Raw genomic sequence first — 20482 nt, forward strand, 5'->3', positions numbered from 1 at the left:
AGGATCACCTGTCACTCACTTCCTTTCAAGGCCAAAAAGCCCAAGGCCTAGAAATTCGGATTTAGTGCCTATTTTTCGGGCACTAAATGCCCCTTCAGCCTCCAATATGGCGGGCAGGAAGCACATGCTCATTACGAGCCGGAGGTACGATGGCCATATTGATAAAGGCCAAAATATCGGTGTCCAGGGCCCATGTCTGAAATAGGCCCTTTGCATATGCAAGTATGGGGCCTAACGCCTGTTTAAGGCCCCCTCTGCAAGACTGGTTTGCCCTGAGGCAGCTGATGCTGGCACGCCCTCAATCATCACCTCCCACATATCCACTATTCTTCTGATATCAAACTTGCTCACAACTGGTTCGTTTAATACTCATGGCCCTAGTTCTGCAGCCAGAGTCCAAGTTAAATAATTTACTTACATCTACTTTATCCATTCCTTTTAGCATTTAAAAAACCTGGATCATGTCTCCTCCCAAACCTCTTTTCTCCAATGAAAATAAATCCCGCTCAGCGAGTGTTTTTCATGACATAGATCCCAATGTCCCAGAAAAATCATTGTTACTCTTCCTTTTATCCTCTCCAGTTCAGCAATGTCCATTCGAAGATAGGAGGAATTCCCTCCCTAAATCTCTCCGCCTCTCTACCTCTCTTTCCTCCTTTTAAGACACCCCTTAAAACCGACCTCTTTGACCAAACTGTTGCTCACCTGTCCTAATATCTCCTTATGTGGCTCGGTATCAAATTATGTTTGATTTATGCTCCTGTGAAGCACCTTGGGATGTTTTGCTACGTTAAAGGCGCTATATAAATGCAAGTTGTTGTTGTTGTTGATAGAGCAGGTGAAATTGGTCTTGGGGGTAGTGTAAAATGGGTGATAGTGAATCAGCAGCCTGTTTTACATCCCGCCTTTTCTGTTCCATTGACTTTAGTGGAATGATTCGCTGGCGGCCATTTTGTGCTACTGCTAAGGACCAATTTCACCCCCCCCAGTATTCCAAAAGTAGGTTCATCAATGATTAGTCCATGGCGAGTACAATTGATTTGACTTATAGTCAAGTCAATTTCAGATTCATCCGAATATATGATTGATCTTGTGGCTATCAGTTCCGTGTTGGCTAGAAGTGAGGACTACTGCTGATAACATTCCAGCTGTACCAGGCAGAGGGAGCCATTCCATGAGATTAAAGGATCTGGGCTTTGGGAGATAACTGTCGTATGTAGCAATGGCTCTCACCTATACGGTTATCACAAGGCCAGTGATATCCAAAGTACTTTTGTAGGTCAATGCTACATTGCTCAGGAGCTGGCTTCCTTTTAATCAGCATCCTAGTGACACCACTCCAGTTTCTATTGACTATCCACATGGAAGAAAGACTCATGTTTATATACCCCCTTTTCATGGCTCTCAGATACATCGCAAAGCACTTCACATATAGACTCATAGAATTGCACAGCACAGAAAGAGGCCATTCGGCCCATCATGCCCGTGCTGGCTCTTGGGGGGCTACTTGGCTTTGGACTTGAGAGGGTAAGATGACTTTGGACCTGTGGTTCCCAAAGCTCTCCACCACTGGAGGTTTTCTTCACATCATGTCTGGGCCTGTTGTGACTAATTGATTGAGATTGATTGCTATGATTAGTCAACAACTCCATTATCATTGTGTCATGTGACTTCCAGGATGGTAGAAGGCAACCTAGATGGACCTTGGTCTATTTTTGTCTTGCAATTCCAATATTCCTATGGAAACACTGAGACGCCCAGCCCAGCCCAATCTTCTCTTTAACCAAAGTTTTCAAATATATATTTCCCAATGGCTAGCTATTGGCAACATTAACCCTGATTGTTTTTCTCTGTAGCCTTTGCCATAATCTTTGTGTTGTCATATTGGAAAATAATGTTTTTTGTGTAAATATGGAGTCATTCACTCTCTCAACCACCTTGAATTATAGGGACCTGTTATGAAAAAGACGGTTGGCAAATCTTTTTTTAGTTTATAAATCCACAATACAATGGTGTAAATCACACTACAGCAAATCATTGTGCAATGTCCCCATGAACTAATTGTGACAAAACCAACACAACTTATCTGGGCTCTTCACCCTCCGTAAACAAACAAGAGTTTGCGATCTGCCCTGTTGATGTATTGCGGGTTAACGGGGGAGGGCAATGCAGTCAATACAAATAAATCCCAAAGATAGAGTTTACCTTTTCAACAATTAAGATTTTTGTTTAACACTAGTGCAGACAATTAGTAAAAGAACACTAACCTTTTTTGCTCTCTGGGGGAAGAGAAAGAAAAAAAAGCATTAAATTAGATATCGCAAAATGCTTCAGTCATATTAAAATTTTAGACAAACACATCTCTTTTGATATCTCAGCAACATGTACCTTTCTTTATCCAGTTTCTTTTTCACTATATCTCTGCTCCACGCAGGCAGACTAGCTAAACGAGCTGCTTCCTGGACTTCCTGCACAGAAAGATTGAGGCAGGTTAACATTCTCTTTTTTTTGATTGAATCATAGAATAATCCAGCACAGATAGAAGCCATTCAGCCCATCGTGCCTGTGCCGGCTCTTTGAAAGAGCTCTCCAATTAGTCTCACTCCTCTGCTCTTTCCCCGTGGCCCTGCAAATGTTTCCTTTTCAAGTATTTATCCAATTCCTTGTTGAAAGTTACAATTGAATCTGCTCCCACCGCCCTTTCAGGCAGCGCGTTCCTGATTATAATAACTTGTGAGAAAAATTTCTCCGCATCCCGCCTCTGATTCTTTTTCCAATTACCTTGAATCTGTGTCCTCTGGTTAATGACCCTCCTGCCAGTGGAAACAGTTTATCCCTATTTACTCTAGCAAAACCCCTCCTAACAAATAACTTTGAAATGCCAAGATTGTTATGTAGGCAACAGAAGCCATTTTATACTTTCTCACAAGTAACTATGACGTGGTCGACTAGTTAAACTGCTTTTGAAGCTAGTCACATGATGGTGGTAGTTGAGGGAAAATGTTGCCCAGGACACTCGGAGAACTCCTTGCTATTTCCTACATTACAACAGTGACTACACTTCAAGAGGACTTCATTGGCTGTAAAGTGCTTTGGGACATCCTAAAGCTGTGAAAGGTGCTAGATAAATGCAAGTCTTTCTTTTCCTTAAAAACAGCACGATGGGACCATTAACTTTCACCTGAACCATTCCCCCTTCATAGATAGGGCCTCTGTCCGAAGGCTGGGAGCTCTGATAATGCTGCACCTCCTCAATACTGCACTGGAGTGTCAGTACTCTGTGCTCGAGTCCCGGAGAGGGACTCACGAGGTAAGAGTGTTGCATTGTGCACTTGCTGCAAATCAGCATGTCAAGTGTAAGATGAAAGGCTCCTGTTCAATTAAGGTACAAGCAAAAAGTGATTTCGGGGAAATGATGACAGATGTGTGTGCTAATTTTCTTGGCTCCAGCCAATGACTCATTTATGCTTTCGGATTCAAGTCTAGTCAGGAGTTTTCTGTACAGAGTAGTTGCTGGGTAGTAGACGAACCTATCTTAACTACTGATTGTGTCTCTGCATTTAACTCTGTTCTCTCTCTTACACTCTTTTCTCTCTCTCTCTCTCTTTCAAGCATTGTAAGCTGTTATCTAAGTTCATGGCTCATGAATTCGTAAACCACAGAACGAGGAAGATCATTTAGAACACTACCTGCTGCAAGGACATTGCCATTTGAGGATGTGATTCAGCTTTTTCTATATTAAAGCTGGCAGATCATAAGACATGATCAGCTTGGCTCCGTTGATAACACTCTTGTCTCTGAATCAGAGGACTTAGGTTCAAAGTTCAATCCAGTGGCTGAGCGCATAGTCTAAGATGAAATTCCAGTGCAGTAGTGAGGGTGTTCCTCATTGTCAGAAGGGCCGTCTTTCGGCTGAGAGTATTAAACCGAGACTCTGCATGCTAATTCATGTCAAAGATCCTGTCTGAAGAGGAACAGGGAGCTCTCCGGCTGTCCTGGCCAACATTCATCCCTTTAACCAACACCACCCAAAGAGGGAGTGCTGCACTGTCAGAGGTGCTGTCTTTCAGATGAGACGTTACACCAAGGCCCCGTTTGCCCTCACAGGTGGACGTAAAAGATCCCACGGCACTATTTCGAAGAAGAGCTGAGGAGTTATCCCTGGAGTCCTGGACAATATTTATCACTCAACCAACATCACTGAAACAGATTATCTGGTCATTCATCTCAGTTGCTCTTTGTGGGACCTTGCTGAGTACAAATTGGCAGCTGATGCTTTACAAATGTACTTACTGCCCTAGGGGGCCCTATGAATACCTTATTGTTTGGCCCAACCAGCACACCATGGCAATACTTGGAGATTATAGGCAGGGTGACCAATTCTCATTTTATTACCAGGAACACTGTGACTTTTACCAGTGTTTATTTTGGTTGGGGGTGGTGTGGTATCCAATTCTGCAATTCCATCCATTTGTCCATAAACACTGTAGATTGGTGGCCTTGGTTGTAGGGATAGGCTAGATGGTCAGATCAAGATGGTCCTGTGCTTCTGGCTGAGGGGCATATTGTTTTTGGAGGCTAACAGGGCAGTCTTGAATAATGGAAAAAAATGCTAGCAATACACAGGAGGTCTGCCAACATCTGAAAATAGACAAGGTTAAATGTTGTGGGTTGAAACCCATCACTAGATGTCTCTCCCCAAAACCCCCAAACTGTAACTGGGTCTTTTTTCTTTTAAGATGCTGGTGGACCAGCAGTTTCTGTTTTAGTTTCAGATTTCCAGCATTTGCTGACTTGTTCCTTATAGCCTCATGGCTTGAATAGTGAAGGTGAGAAGATGGATAAATATTCTGGAATTTTGCTTCCATTGCCTGTGGGGATCGGGGAGTCTGTACAGAACGTTCCCTCAGATTCAATTCAATGACTGAGGTGGTGTCTGTAATAGGGTAGATTGTACACGGGCTGTGTAAGAAGATTGATGAGCAGAATGGCCTTTCTAAAACCTATGTCCTAGAAAGCAAAGAAAGTCTTGCATTTATATAGCGCCTTTCATGGCCTCAGGACATCCCTAAATGCCTTACAGCCACTCAAGTACTTTGGAAGGGAAATCACTTCAGTAATGTGGGAAACACAGCAGCTAATTTGCACACAGCAAGGTCCCACAAACAACAGTGAGATAATAAACAGATAATCTGCTTGTGATGTTGGTTGAGGGAAAAATATTGGCCAGGACACTGGGGAGAACGTCTCTGCTCTTCTTCGAAATAGTGCCCTGGGATCTTTTATGTCCACCTGAGAGAGTATACTCAGTTTTAACGTCTCATCCAAAAGACAGCACCTCCGCAGTGCAGCACTCCCTCAGTGCCGCATGGCTCCTGTTTCTGCAGAGTCAGAGCAGCACACCCTCTCATGTCTTGTACTCCCTTAGAGCGTCTAGATTTTTGTGCTCAAGTCCCTGGAGTGCGTCATGAACCCACGACCTTCTGACTCAGAGACAAGTGTGCTACCCACTGAGCCACGCCTGCCAGTTCTAACAGGAGGTTACATTGTATTCAGATTATCAGAGGGAAACGACGACATTCGGATGACCCAGCTGTGTGCCACATTGAGGTCATGATACTGTTAGATACACTTGCAACATCATCGTTTTTCTTTAAGGGACAGCATCTTCCTGTAGCACTCTTAAGAGAGCCATTTTTGTTTTAAGATGCTGGTGGACCAGCAGTTTCTGCTTTTGTTTTGTGTTATTTTTGTCTCGATAACGTTATGCGCTAGTGACACGATGATGCGATGTGACAAGACTTGATAATTTCATTACGTTTTTGTGACGAGACATGTACTTAACGTGGGATTATAGACACAGCGCTTGTGTGTGAATCCATTATTACAACAGTAAAATACAAGTCCGTGCCTTTCACCCATATAAATGACGCATCGAAGGTAATTGTGTCTTCACCGGACAAGTGTGTGTGCTCCTTGAGGCCTGAGCTTCTCCCAGGACCCATTGGGTCAAGGCACCCTCTGGTATTGGGTCATACAGACCGAATGATCCCAGGTGCGATTGCTGGTCAGCGTTGGGGTGACCGACCTCAGTCGGGGCAGCAGTTGGGGTGTTACATCTGACCTCAGTGCCTTTGCACCAGGGAAAGGGGAAAATCGCCGAGAGGTGACTGCTATCGAGCTACCCCTACTAGGGAAAGCACGTGTAGGTGAGAACAGGACTGAGCTTGGTTGCGAAGTCGACTGCAGTTGAACAGCTTAGAATCACTTCCCCGTCTAAGCTGACATGCGAAGTAAAATAACTTGGGTGGGGTGGGGTAGGAGGGGTGGGGGTGACTGCCAGCAACTGCGGAACCGTACCCCAATAAGAGTCACCACCTTCCAGGGGAACAGAGGAGGAAACTGGGAGGTAAGATGTTTTAAAAAGGCCGCATGGCTCCTGTTTCTGCAGCGTCAGAGCTGCACACCCTCGAATGTCTTGTACAGAGAGCAAGTGCATCCAAGAGCAAGTACGGTGCTGAATGAACGTGCTGGGACAGGAAAGTTTGGCTTGCAGTATGCTGACACAGAGAGGCACAAGAGTTCTGGGCAGGGCCCCTCTCTATAGATGACATCATGTGCCGAAGTCTCGGAAACAATGGAAAGAGAATTAACCCCATCAGAGCGGCTGATAAATAAAAGATTTTTGCAACATGTTTGGACAAATATTTGGGTGTTTGGAACAAGTCGCAGTTGTGAAAATCCTGAATTAGAAATTGTTACATTGACCAAAGTAATGGCAGACAAATAATGATGAACACTGACACTTCGGTGCTCGAATATAAAGGATTTTTATCGTGTGATTATGGACTAGCAGAATTGCTTTAAAGGCACAAAGGTGGGAATGGAATGGGCTTTTGCCTTCTGTGTTTAACTCCTGGTCTCTTCCATCCTCCAACCAAACAGTGCCGCTAGAGTTGGTGCCCACCAAGGATAGAACAATAGGTCGGCCTTATCTCTACTGGACCATTGAAAGACAATGGGCAGCATGGCACTCATGGTTGTGACTCACCACTTGAGCACTGTTCTCCTAGCTCCCTGCTGTTAACATAGATCACGCTTGGGAAATAAAGACTAGTTTTGAGGGTAAAGCCCTGCCCAGTGTACTGAGCCATACACACCCAGGAACCTGAATTCAATCCCCAGTCGATATGAAATTACATGGGAGCAGGAGTGGGCCATTCAACCCCTCGAGCCTGCTCCGCCATTCAATTAAGATCATGACTGACCTCCATCTTAACTCCATCTACCCACCTGGGGGGTGGATGGAGCCCACAATAAGTGTCACCACTGACCTTTCCGGCCTTCTTGTGCCGTTCCTGCTCTGCCCCAACAGGCAGTTAAAATGAGTCCGATGTACGTCAGAGGACCCCGACTTGCACAGGTTAATAAAGCTCCCAACCTGAGTCAGTCGGGTCGCCAACGCTGCTTGGACACATTACTGGAGGTTTCATCATGTGACCTGCCGCCTACAACCGCGCCCCCCCCCCACACTCCCGCCATTGGTCGCCCGACATGTCCATCACCGCGGCACCCACCTTCCAACGGCCAATTGGAAAGCGAACAGACTATTCGTTACCCAATTGGATGATTCGTGACTGTCAGTCAAACAGCCTTTATTCCCCGTCCACTGATATTTTTATAGCTAGTAAACAAAAGTTTTCAAAGAAAATATTAAAAAACACTTTTTTTTAACCCCCGCCCCCTGCTATGATTTTTCTCCTGGGTTGCTCGCAGCTGTGTCCAGGAGATTAATCTTCAATTCCTGGATTCTCCAGGACAATGCTGGAGGGTTGGTGAACCCCTTGAATCGGGCAGACACCCAGTGGAAGAATGGCGGCGGAGCGGGAACAAGGGCGGCCAGTCCACCATCTCCATTTTAGCTCCGCCACCATCTCGCTTCAATCCGGGCGGAGGGGAGTTAAAATCTGACCCCGGATGTCTCTTGGAGGCGACGGGAAAGAGCCTATTGGTCCTGGGCTTGTTGCCATGGTGGTAAGTGCAGCATTGGTGCTGATTGGGCTGATTTGAAGTGAGAATGCTGGCTGCTCATTGACTGTTGCTATGGGAACATTGGTTTAATGTGGTTAGTCTCCAGCGCATGGGTGTGTGGAGGAGAGCTGTCAAAGCCGCAAGTGTCGCTGTTACACCCATCCATTGAATGAAACAGACCTGGAAACGTTGTACCTGATGGGTGTTACCTCACGGGCTGAATAATTAGAGATGTGAGCAAGGAGACAGTCTTTCTAGTCCTGTTTCGTTGATTGTAAAATCAATCTAAAACCAAGATGGACAGGTACATAGGAACAGGAGGAGGCCATTGAGCCCCTCGAGCCTGTTCTGCCATTTAATGAGATCATGGCTGATCTGTGACCTAACTCCATATACCCGCCTTTACCCCCATATCCCTTAATGCCTTTAGTTAACAAAATTCTATCAATCTCAGATTTAAAATTAACAATTGACCCAGCATCAATTGCCGTTTGCGGAAGAGAGTTCCAAACTTCCACCTCCCTTTGTGTGTAGAAATGTTTCCCAACTTCATGCTTGAAAGGCCTGGCTCTAATTTTTAGACTGTGCCCCCTAGTCCTCGACTCCCCAACCAGCGGAAATAGTTTCTCTCTGTCTACCCCATCAGTTCCAATACAATACAATACAAATCGCATTATTGGCATGATAAGGTACATCTTATGTTGCCAAAGCATCAAAATACATTTATGGTTGAACACATAAACGCGGTTCCATTCATACAGTGTATAAACAGGTATATCCCTGAGTTTATAAATATATTTTCGCCTTGTTTATATATACTCTTGTCTTAGTTTACTGGTTGTCCCTCTGTTCATGGCAAGCTGTAACATAGTGTGCCGCCAGTGTTACACAGCTTCTCTCCTCCCCCAGTAGGAATGGGAGTTTTTGGTTGTCAGTCAGATTTCTGAATTCAGGGCATATTTGTGAGAATTTTTGATAGAAATTCTCTCTGATGCCCTGATATTTTCCACAGGCTGTGAGGAAGTGCATCTCTGTCTCAACTATTCCCTGACTGCAGTGAGAGCATATCCTGTCTTCTCTTGGCAGCCTGGTCTGCCTGTGTCTGCCTTTTTCGATCGCTAGGCTATGTTCGCTAAGTCTGTACCTTGTCAAGGTTCTTCTCAGTTTGTTATCCTTTACCATGGTCAGGTAATCAGCTATGTTGTATTGTCTGTTTAGGGCCAAGTAGCAATTGAGTTTGCTTTGGGTTTTTGTTGTTTCTGCCCAATATGACAGATATTTTTCCTTTTGCTTAGCGACGATTGTGTTGGGTCGAATTCTTTGTGTTACCCTGTCACTGTCCCCTTAATATCCTGAAAACTTCGATCAAATCACCCCTGAATCTTCTAAATTCCAGGGGATACAACCCTAGTTTGTGTACAGGGTGACCGAGAATTACTCAAAAAAACACTCCCAGCAAAATATCAAATACTAGTTAGGGGTGCCCGGCGTTGCCAGGGCAATTTTGGGCTGCGCGGTCTCCCTGCCCCTGTCTGTCCCCCCTCTCTCTCCCTCTCCCTGTGCTGTCCTCTCCCTCCCTCCCCTCTCCCTGCCTAACGCCTGAGGCCCGGTGCCGTTGTGATAGCGGCCGTGCGGGGCCTAGCGCTTCAGGGCCGAGGACGGCCGGCCGCTGCCGCTCCCCCGACCGCTGTGTGTGTCGGGCCCAGCGGTTGCGAGGCACGGCCCGAGTGAGCCCAACTTACCTGCCGCTCCGGCGGGGCGGGAGCGGGATCGGGAGCCGCAATGTGGGGGTTTCTTTTGCTGCTGCTGTCCCTGTGGGGATGGAAAAAATGGCGGCAAAGTTTAGGGAGACTGGAGGATTAGGACCCGCCCATGACGCACTGATTGATCAACCATCAGGTGAGTGAACTGTAGGATTGGTCAAGCAGCACGTCACTCAACGCTAATGAGAGGTAGGATTGGTCAACCGCTAATGAGTGGATTTTTGAATGTTTTTTGTATACTGTCCAAACAATTTTTGTCTGACGAAAAAGTAAATATGCCTACAAGAGTCCCCTAACGATAAGGTTTCTTTCGATATAACATACGTGTAGGTATGCTCTATAACTTTTGATTGTATAGCCGGACAGAGAGACAGACAGGGAGACAGTCAGAGAGGCATACCGGTTTATATATATATAGATAGATAGATAGATAGACAGACAGATAGATAGATAGATAGATAATATGGATCCCATCAAGAAATTAGGCTTTACTGAAATCGAAAATGAAAATTCTGGAAATACTCTGAGAAAAGACAGGTTAACAATTTCAGTCGAGGATCTTTGTCCAAACTCTGTACCACAATACAATTTTTTTCATAACTCTTTTCAAATGCCGACAAGCTGTGCATTTCCAGCATTTTCTGTATTGATTTCAGATCTCCAGCCTTTGCAGTTTATTTCTACGGTTTTGGTTAAGATTGCAAACGTCCTCAATTCTTGGAGAACACTGCCACTCAGTGGTAAACTTTAGGGACTGCAGGCACTCTTGATGTTTGTACATGGATTTTCAAAGGTCTCCAAGGAAATCCAGCAATCAAATCTACCTGCAGCATAGCACTGAGATCCTGCTATGATCCTTTAAGCACTGAACATTATAAATAACTGAAGGGGCTAACCCTAATTGTCAATCTTTGAGAAGAGTGCAAAGATAAGGGGGGGGAAATTGGCTCGCGCTCCCGTTGGGGCGCTAACTTCGCCGGGGCTTTTAGTGTCCCAAAAAGTTAGTGCACCCACACCCGAAATTCAATGGTAGCGCCTCAAGCAGGAGGCGGGGCGCTACTGGAAGTGCTCCCCCTCCCTCTTGGGGCGTTCCCATGGAATATCACGGCGATACGTGTAGCAACGCCACGCGTCACGCACCGGCACGTAGTGCCGCGGTATTACAGGTCTCCCACCCCTGATTAAAGGGGAGGGGCCTAGCACAGCGCACACCGCGGTGGGCCCTGCTGGACCGTGCCGGCAAAAGAGCCCGGCATTCACCAGGGGTGCCAGGCTGACGGATCGCGGCCAGCACCCCGCAGGAGGAGGCGAGACGGGGCAGCTGCTGGCAGGCGGCCCAAAAAAAATGGCCGCCTGGCAACTGCCCTTTTATTATCGCCGCCCCAGCCGCAAGAACGTCCCCCCTGACCCTGTCGGACATAGCATCCGGCGGTAGGTCAGGAGGTGTGAGCTAAGTTTGTGGCCAGGGTGCGAGCGGGGCACTGCGTACAGCGATGACGTCATCACTGGAGGTGCAGCTCCGCGTGGCGCTACCGGCTACCGCCGCCGCTAACCTCCTGCTGAATTTCGCAGGAGGCGTTAGTGGTGCCGCGCCCAGTCGCTAGTTGCTTTGCGTCCCATTAGCGCCCCCTCAAATGGGAGGCGCAAAGCAACTGAATTTCTCCCCCAAAATGCTTACAGGGCTTGACGGGGTAGATACTGAGAGGTTGTTTCCCCTGGCTGGAGAGTCTAGAACCAGGGGTCACAGTCTCAGGATAAGGGGTCGGTCATTTAAGACTAAGATGAGGAGAAATTTCTTCACTCAGAGGGTGGTGAATCTTTAGAATTCTCTACCCCAGAGGGCTGTGGATACTCAGTCGTTGAGTATATTCAAGACAGTTTCCAATAGATTTTTGGACTCCAGGGAATCAAGGGATATGGGGATCAGGCAGGAAGGTGGAGGTGAGGTAAAAGATCAGCCATGATCTTACTGAATGGCTTGAAGGGCCGTATGGCCTATTTCTGTTCCTATTTCTTCTGTTGTTCTGTTATGCAATGAGCACATCTTTCCTTGGCCAACTTCTCTTGACGACAGTGTACTTTTTAAAAATTTGTTCCTGTGATGTGGGCGTCGCTGGCAAGGCCAGCATTTATTGCCCAACCTAATTACCCTTGAGAAGGTGGTGGTGAGCCGCCTTGAACCGCTGCAGTCCGTGTGGTGAAGGTACTCCCACAGTGCTGTTAGGGAGGGAGTTCCAGGATTTTGACCCAGCGACGATGAAGGAACGGCCGATGTATACTGTGAAAAAAAAATCATGTAAATGATTAAAACAAGAAAAACAAAACTCCACATTTACACTCAGACAAACACTTTGGGGTAGAAATTTTCCAGATGGAAAACAGGTGCAAAAATGAACAATTTCACAAGGCTGAGCCCTGCGGCCCGAGGATACCTGATAAACGTCCGACGCCACTTCAGGCGTCTGGAGATGCTGCCTAAAAACAGACGTTAGGCCCTTTGCATATGCCGGTTTTGCTGGTCTCCCAGCTCCCTGACACCAACATAAATCTCCATTAATAAATAAGGCCTACACCCAAGGACATGACCAACTGCTTGCACGTCAAGTGCGACCCTTCACATCAACGAGTGATGAAAAAGGTGCTTTCTTTGTTCATCAGCCTGCCCAAAGCAATGATGATCCCTCTTTAAACAACGACTCTTAAACAATGTGTGTACATGTATCAGCCACAGGCTGCTCGTTAGTATTGAAACAGCCTGTAGCATGTGCTGCGCCAATGGCTCGGTGTATAGATGCACCATTTGATGCAGTATAGTCCCCCGTCATTTACAGCGTTCGCACTTGTCACGGGAAGCCGCCTATATCAGGCAGATGGCACTAACCATTTGCCAGTACCCTCGGAGTCAGTTACAAAGGTGCCATTTATAACGTATCAAACCCGCCAGCTATTTCAGGCAGTTCTTCACACCTCTTTAACCTCCATGTGTCTCTCCCACACGTTTCTCCTTGCTGGCAGACTGACGCTTCTCTAGCCCAGTACAGGAACAGAGTGGAAACTGCACCCAACACCAGTCAGTATCTTTGTGACCAGCCAGGTTCACGGCGGGTAGAGACTGGCTTTCCCATCCACCGCGTACAGCAGGTAGATCGCGGTAACACCAATGCGCCCGCTGTAAATGGTGGGGACTATTGAGGCCTACAGATCAGGCAGGCTCCAGTCTCAATTCCTGGTCTGTACTGATTTAGCTGATTCCGGTTGGGGGGACTATAATAGACCACAATTCCCCTGGGAGAGGTAGGGGATGAAGTCGGGCAGGATTCCTATCCAGGGACTTGAGCACAAATCTCGGCTGACACTCCCAGTGCAGTGCTGAGGGAGTGCTGCACGGTCAGAGGTGCCGTCTTTCGGATGAGATGTTAAACCGAGGCCCCGTCTGCTCACTCAGGTGGACATAAAAGATCCCATGGCACTATTTCGAAGAGCAGGGGCGTTCTCCCCGGTGTCCTGGCCAATATTTATCCCTCAATCAACATCACTTAAATATATTATCTGCATTTTGCATCATATAACTGCAGTATAACTGGGGAGTGAAGTCTCTGATTAGACTGTGTGTCAATTTTAATGTAAGACCATCTGGGGAGATATTCTAACCAGAGTTTGTACTGGCTGCAGTACAACGTCAATATTCAGAACAAACTTTAAATTGAATGCTGGTAGTGACTTTTTAAACTTCATTTTTAAACCTTCTGAAACAGGAGCCGTGACCTTGTAAAGGAACAGTTTCACACACAGATGCAGGGGCACGGGAACACCATCACCTCCAAGTCACACACCACCCTGACTTGGACATATATTGGCCGTTCCTGTATCGTCGCTGGGTCAAAATCCTGGAAAACCCTCCCTAACAGCACTGTGGGAGTATCTTCACCACACCAACTGCGACAGTTGAAGAAGGCCGACCAACATCTTCTCAAGGGCAATTAGGGATGGACAGTAAATGTCGGCCTTGCTGTGCGACGCCCACATCCCGAGAAAGAATTTTAAAAAAAAGTAATTGTGCCATTATATTCTTTTGGGCCGATGTTCTCTTCGCTGCTCCTGAAGGGAGGTGCTATCCCTACGGTACCTCACCCAAAGAGCCATCCTTCACATGTGAATCTGAACAGTGAATATCACTGAATATAGAGGGGAATGCAGCTAAACCGAACCCTGTCTCCACCCGACTTGCACACACATGCATCTTCCACCAGGTGTCACTGGATAGCAATCAGACGTCGGGCCCCAGGCTGACTTTCCCCAGAATGATCCTGCTGCAATCACTGAAAGCTCCGCGAGACCCATCTTTTGTTTCTTTACTTATCCCATTAACACACCCTTTCGCCTTGCATCCCTTCTATCATTTAATCACTCCTGCCTTCCACCCTATAACAGACCTTTCCCTTTGTTTTTCCTCCACCCCCCATTCCTTCCCCTGGCTCTGTACTCGCTTAAAAACTGTTAAATCTCTAATTTTTTCCAGTTGTTATGAAAGGTCACTGACCTGAAACGTTAACTTTGTTTCTCGCTCTACAGATGCTGCCTGACCTGCTGAGTGTTTACAGCATTTTCTGTTTTTGTTTCGGATAACCAGAATCTGCAATACTTTGCTTTTCTTCCAATGCTATTTGACATTTCATTAATTTGCTCGAAGTAATTGCACAGCACTAAAGCCCATTTTTGCCCTGTATAACACAGCACTAAAGCTCATTATTACCCTGTATAACACAGCACTAAAGCCCATTATTACCCTGTATAACACAGCACTAAAGCCCATTATTACCTTGCATAACACAGCACTAAAGCACATTATTACCCTTGTATAACACAGCACTAAAGCCCATTATTACCCTTGTATAACACAACACTAAAGCCCATTATTGCCCTTGTATAACACAGCACTAAAGCCCATTATTGCCCTTGTATAATACAGCACTAAAGCCCATTATTACCCTCATATAACACAGCACTAAAGCCCATTATTACCTTGTATAACACAGCACTAAAGCCCATTATTACCCTGTATAACACAGCACTAAAGCCCATTATTGCCCTTGTATAACACAGCACTAAAGCCCATTATTACCCTTGTATAACACAGCACTAAAGCCCATTATTACCCTGTATAACACAGCACTAAAGCCCATTATTACCCTGTATAACACAGCACTAAAGCTCATTATTACCCTGTATAACACAGCACTAAAGCCCATTATTACCCTCATATAACACAGCACTAAAGCCCATTATTACCCTCATATAACACAGCACTAAAGCCCATTATTACCCTTGTATAACACAGCACTAAAGCCCATTATTACCCTTGTATAACACAGCACTAAAGCCCATTATTACCTTGTATAACACAGCACTAAAGCCCATTATTACCTTGTATAATACAGTACTAAAGCTCATTATTACCCTTGTATAACACAGCACTAAAGTGCATTATTACCCTTGTATAACACAGCACTAAAGCCCATTATTACCCTTGTAAAGCACCGCACTAAAGCCCATTATTACCCTTGTATAACAGCACTAAAGCCCATTATTACCCTTGTATAACACAGCATTGAAGCCCATTATTACCCTTGTATAACACAGCACTAAAGCCCATTATTACCCTTGTATAACAGCGCTAAAGCCCATTATTACCCTTTTATAGCACAGCACTAAAGTCCATCATTACCCTTGTATAACACAGCACTAAAGATGATTATTACACTTGTATAACACAGCACTAAAGATGATTATTACACTTGTATAACACCATGCTAAAGCCCATTATTACCCTTGTGTAGCACAGCACTAAAGTCCATTATTACCCTTGTACAGCACCATGCTAAAGACCATTATTGCTCCAGGATAGCACAGTGCTAAAGCCAATTATTACTCGTATATCACAAGGTCATCTTTCTCGTACTATGTCACAGGGCTAATGGGTATTATTGCTCCACTGCAACACAGTAACAATGGTAATTATTACCCTGATATACTAAATGCCAGTGTCTTTCACAGAGGCTTAACCAGACTAAAATTTACACTTAACCAGAGATAGAGACATTAGGACAGGTGACTAAAAGCTTGGTCAAAGAGCCAAGTTTTAAGAAGGGTCTTAAAGGGGGAGAGAGAGGCAGAGAGGTTATGGGAAGGAATTCCAGAGTTTAGCACCTAGACGGCTGAAGGCACGGCCGCCAATGGTGGGGGATACACAAAAGACAAGAGTTGGAGGAACGCTGAGTTCTCGGAGGGTTGTAGAGCCAGGAGGAGGTCACTGAGATAGGCGAGGCCGTGAAGGGATTTGAACAGGAGGACGAGAATTTTAAAACTAAGGGGCTACAAAGCCTTTTGTGATGCCATGCTTTATTTCCCCGAGATTTACAGGAGCATCCAGCACACCCTGGAGCTGATGAATTTACAATTGAGTTTGATAAATAAAATTCTTTTAGCATAATTGGACCATTTAAGGTTGTTCAACTCAAAATGAGTACTTCGAAAGGACAGTTCAATAAAAACCAAACGCCGAGCAGTTGAATTGAACACCAGTTTGAATCCACCTATACAGAGCGGGTCCATGTACTGCAAACTTTTGACAGGTAATATTGAGCGGCGCGCTGCCGCTTTAGGGAGTGAAGAGATGGCTGTTTGTTCACTGTTGTTGTGCCTGATCCGGTGCCGCCTCTTTCATAGATTATTCAAGTCTCCTGTGATTAAATATTCAGCATGGCACAGCCCAGAGGGATTTGCAAGGGAACAGACGCCGGTGTAAAATGGTCCGGCGTAAAAAGTGAGACAGCGGAAGAAAATCTGGAATTAATCATTTAACAAAAAATAAACAACATATAAAATGGTTTTGGACCTCTCCCTGGTCGCTGCCAAGAACGGCGATCTCCAAACGCTGCAAGAGTTGCAGAGTCAGGGGTTGATCCACCAGAAGGTCACCGACCACCTCGGAGCTTCTCCGGTCCATCACGCCGCTCGCTCCGGGAAACTCGGCGTTCTCCAGTATCTGGTGGAGGAAGCCAAATTGCCCGGGAATAAGAGAGCCAAGAATGGCGCAACTCCGGCGCACGACGCGGCGGCCACCGGCAACTTGGTCTGTCTGCAGTGGCTGCTGGCCTCGGGGGGCTGTCAGTTACAGGTAAGGGGGCAATGGGACTGAGGGCAGTGGGCCAGGAGCGGGGGGCAGGAGCTGGGGGCAGTGGGACTGGAGCTGGGGGCAGTGGGACTGGAGCTGGGGGCAATGGGACTGAGGGCAGTGGGACAGGAGCTGGGGGCAGTGGGCCAGGAGCTGGGGACAGTGGGACTGAGGGCAGTGGGACAGGAGCTGGGGGCATTGGGCCAGGAGCTGGGGACAGTGGGGCAGGAGCTGGGGACGGTGGGGCTGGGGGCAGTGGGGCAGGAGCTGGGAGCAGGAGCGGGGGGCAGAAGCTGGGGCCATGGGACTGAGGGCAGAGGGGCAGGAGCAGTGGGGCAGTGGGACAGGAGCTGGGGGCAGTGGGACTGAGGGCAGTGGGGCAGGAGCTGGGGGCAGTGGGGCTGAGGGCAGTGGGGCAGGAGCTGGGGGCAGTGGGGCTGAGGGCAGTGGGGCAGGAGCTGGGGGCAGTGGGGCTGAGGGCAGTGGGGCAGGAGCTGGGGGCAGTGGGACTGAGGGCAGTGGGGCAGGAGCTGGGGGCAGTGGGGCTGAGGGCAGTGGGGCAGGAGCAGTGGGGCAGTGGGACAGGAGCTGGGGGCAGTGGGACTGAGGGCAGTGGGGCAGAAGCTGGGGCCATGGGACTGAGGGCAGAGGGGCAGGAGCAGTGGGGCAGTGGGACAGGAGCTGGGGGCAGTGGGACTGAGGGCAGTGGGGCAGGAGCTGGGGGCAGTGGGGCTGAGGGCAGTGGGGCAGGAGCTGGGGGCAGTGGGGCTGAGGGCAGTGGGGTAGGAGCTGGGGGCAGTGGGGTTGAGGGCAGTGGGACTGGAGCTGGGGGCAGTGGGACTGAGGGCAGTGGGGCAGGAGCTGGGGGCAGTGGGGCAGGAGCTGGGGGCAGTGGGGCTGAGGGCAGTGGGGCAGGAGCTGGGGGCAGTGGGACAGGAGCTGGGGGCAGTGGGACTGAGGGCAGTGGGGCAGGAGCTGGGGGCAGTGGGGCAGGAGCTGGGGGCAGTGGGGCTGAGGGCAGTGGGGCAGGAGCTGGGGGCAGTGGGGCTGAGGGCAGTGGGGCAGGAGCTGGGGGCAGTGGGGCTGAGGGCAGTGGGGTAGGAGCTGGGGGCAGTGGGGTTGAGGGCAGTGGGACTGGAGCTGGGGGCAGTGGGACTGAGGGCAGTGGGGCAGGAGCTGGGGGCAGTGGGGCAGGAGCTGGGGGCAGTGGGGCTGAGGGCAGTGGGACAGGAGCTGGGGGCAGTGGGACTGAGGGCAGTGGGGCAGGAGCTGGGGGCAGTGGGACTGGAGCTGTGGGCAGTGGGACTGGAGCTGTGGGCAGTGGGACTGGAGCTGTGGGCAGTGGGACTGGAGCTGTGGGCAGTGGGACTGGAGCTGGGGGCAGTGGGACTGGAGCTGGGGCAGAGGGGCAGGAGCTGGGGCAGTGGGGATAGGAGCTGGGGGCAGGAGCTGGGGCAGTGGGGATGGGAGCTGGGGGCAGGAGCGGGCGGCAGTGGGGCTGGGGGTTGGAAACTGATCTCAAGCACAGGGCCCGCTGGATGGGGAAAGGTCACTCGAATTTTTCCTAAAGGCCTCTGATCGTAAATAAAGAGTTAGCGCCCTGTGATGGTAACAGGATCCTTTGATGGGAATAAATCCCTACACAGTTCTAATGTTTCCCAATGATCATAATCATGCTCATTATACTGCTAATGATAGTAAAAATATACATTGGGTAACGGCTAATGATGACCATTCAAACCAGAATATTGAGAGGGATCCAAATCCTTGAATGTGCTTCATACTAATGTTAACTGTGCCATGAATCGTTTCCTCAGTATACAACAGGTAGGGGATGAACTGTGTCCTGACGGAGCCTATGTGGGCTTCAGAAAGAGTTAGGAATATCAAGAGTTGGGTAGTTACTCCCTAACGTGCTTCTCCTGTTAATCTCATTTGAATGGGATAGTGCTTGGCCTTTAGAGTATAAAACAAACACAAGACCTTTCATGAGATTGAGACTTCTAGGGTCTGTTTTCTTAACCAAGCTCTTACACTGCAATGAAATAGGGGAGGAACTGAGTAACAGCTCCCCTCTATTCCTTATGTAATCTCCTGCTGTTTTCCAGGATTCTTTGTTACTTTCTCTTGCATTCCATTGATCCTTGTGCAGTTCCCTCTAGTGTTACATTTTTCTATGTGTAATTCCCTCTTGGATTCCATTTCCCTGTGTGATTCTTTCTTGTATCCTGTTAATCTCTGTGTAATCCTTCCTGCATTTCAGTATTCTACATGCGACTCCTCCGGCTCCCTGCAATTCCTGACTCCCACCCATTATGTGACTCCCCGCAACCTTCCATATTCTCTGTGCAATTTCCTTCAATCAGTTAATTATTATCTCCTTCATCCCCTCCTACCTGCCCCTTATTTTATGTTGCTCTATCCCTCCTATAAACTAATCATTGAGTCATTTCTTCCTACCCCTCTGCCTATCCCTTTGTGATTTTCTCCTACTGTTCCATTATCTTTTTGAAACTCCCTCGTACCTTTCTGTTACTGTCTCTGTAACTCCTTCATGTTTCTGTTATTCTCTGTAACTTCCTCCTACCTCTGCTATTTACTCTGTAATTACCTCCAACAACTAGGAGGACAAGGGAGAATGATTGAAGTAAAATAGGAAGAGATTTTTTAAAGCATCTTTCAGTACAAGAATATGGACTGATTATAAATTACATAGAATAACATAGAATTTACAGTGTAGAAGCTGACCATTCGGCCCAACTGGTCCGTGCCGGTGTTTATGCTCCTCACGAGCCTCCTCCCACCTTACTTCATCTCACCCTATCAGCATATCCTTCTATTCCTTTCTCCCTCAAGTAGTGATCTAGCTTCCCCTTAAAGACATCTATGCTATTCACCGCAACTACTCCTTGTGGTAGCGAGTTCCGCATTTGAACCACTCTCTAGGTTAAGAAGTTTCTCCTGAATTCCCTATTGGATTTATTTGTGACTATCTTACATTTATGACCCGTAGTTTTGAACACCTTCTCTATGTCTACTCTATCAAATCCCTTCATAATTTTAAAGACCTCTATTAGGTCACCCCTCAGCCTTCCCTTTTCTACAGAAAAAAGATACAACCCGGTATCATTCCTGTAAACCTTTTTTGCACCTTCTCTAGTGCCTCTATATCCTTTTTGGAATATGGAGAATTGCATTTCTATAGCGCCTTTCACAACCTCAGGACGTCCCAAAGTGCTTCACAGCCAATGAAGTACTTTTGAAGTGTAGTCACTGTTGTAATGTAGGAATCGCAGCAGCCAATTTGCGCACAACAAGGTCCCACAAACAGCAATGAGATAATGACCAGATAATCTGTTTTAGTGATGTTGGTTGAGGGACAAATATTGGGCAGGACACTGGGGATAACTCCCCTGCTCTTCGAAACAGTGCCATGGGACCTTTTTAAGTCTACCTGAGAGGGGCAGACGGGGCCTTGGTTTAACGTCTCATCCGAAAGACGGCACCTCTGACA

The 20482-nt window shown here is 47.5% G+C and overlaps 1 protein-coding gene and 1 long non-coding RNA gene across 6 annotated transcripts in view; one reads left to right on the top strand and one right to left on the bottom strand.

Annotated features, from left to right (window-relative positions):
• Nucleotides 1–2394: 2394 nt before the first annotated feature.
• LOC147100748 (uncharacterized) overlaps nucleotides 2395–20482 on the bottom strand; it is a 45067-nt gene continuing 26979 nt past the window's right edge. For 2 of the 3 annotated variants that reach the window (XR_015073559.1, XR_015073557.1), the window contains exons 4-5: nucleotides 11944–12072; nucleotides 2395–2468 (exon numbers count right to left, since the gene is read on the bottom strand). This is a non-coding gene — a long non-coding RNA (uncharacterized LOC147100748). Of the gene's footprint in view, nucleotides 2469–10183; nucleotides 12073–20482 lie in introns of those variants that run through there. The other variant, XR_015073558.1, reaches the window with a different exon arrangement.
• Nucleotides 16478–20482, top strand: part of espn (espin) — a 190267-nt gene continuing 186262 nt past the window's right edge. Inside the window, exon 1 of one of the 3 annotated variants that reach the window (XM_085967296.1) lies at nucleotides 16478–16971. In XM_085967296.1, coding sequence (XP_085823422.1) covers nucleotides 16678–16971 — 294 coding nt within the window. In that variant the 5' untranslated portion in view covers nucleotides 16478–16677. The remainder of the gene's footprint in view (nucleotides 16972–20482) is intronic. The other 2 variants (XM_085967294.1, XM_085967295.1) reach the window with 2 other exon arrangements.

Source organism: Somniosus microcephalus, chromosome 25 (assembly GCF_052327205.1).
Source record: "Somniosus microcephalus isolate GS21.2 chromosome 25, FLI_Smic_1.0, whole genome shotgun sequence".
NCBI classification, from domain to species: domain Eukaryota; kingdom Metazoa; phylum Chordata; class Chondrichthyes; order Squaliformes; family Somniosidae; genus Somniosus; species Somniosus microcephalus.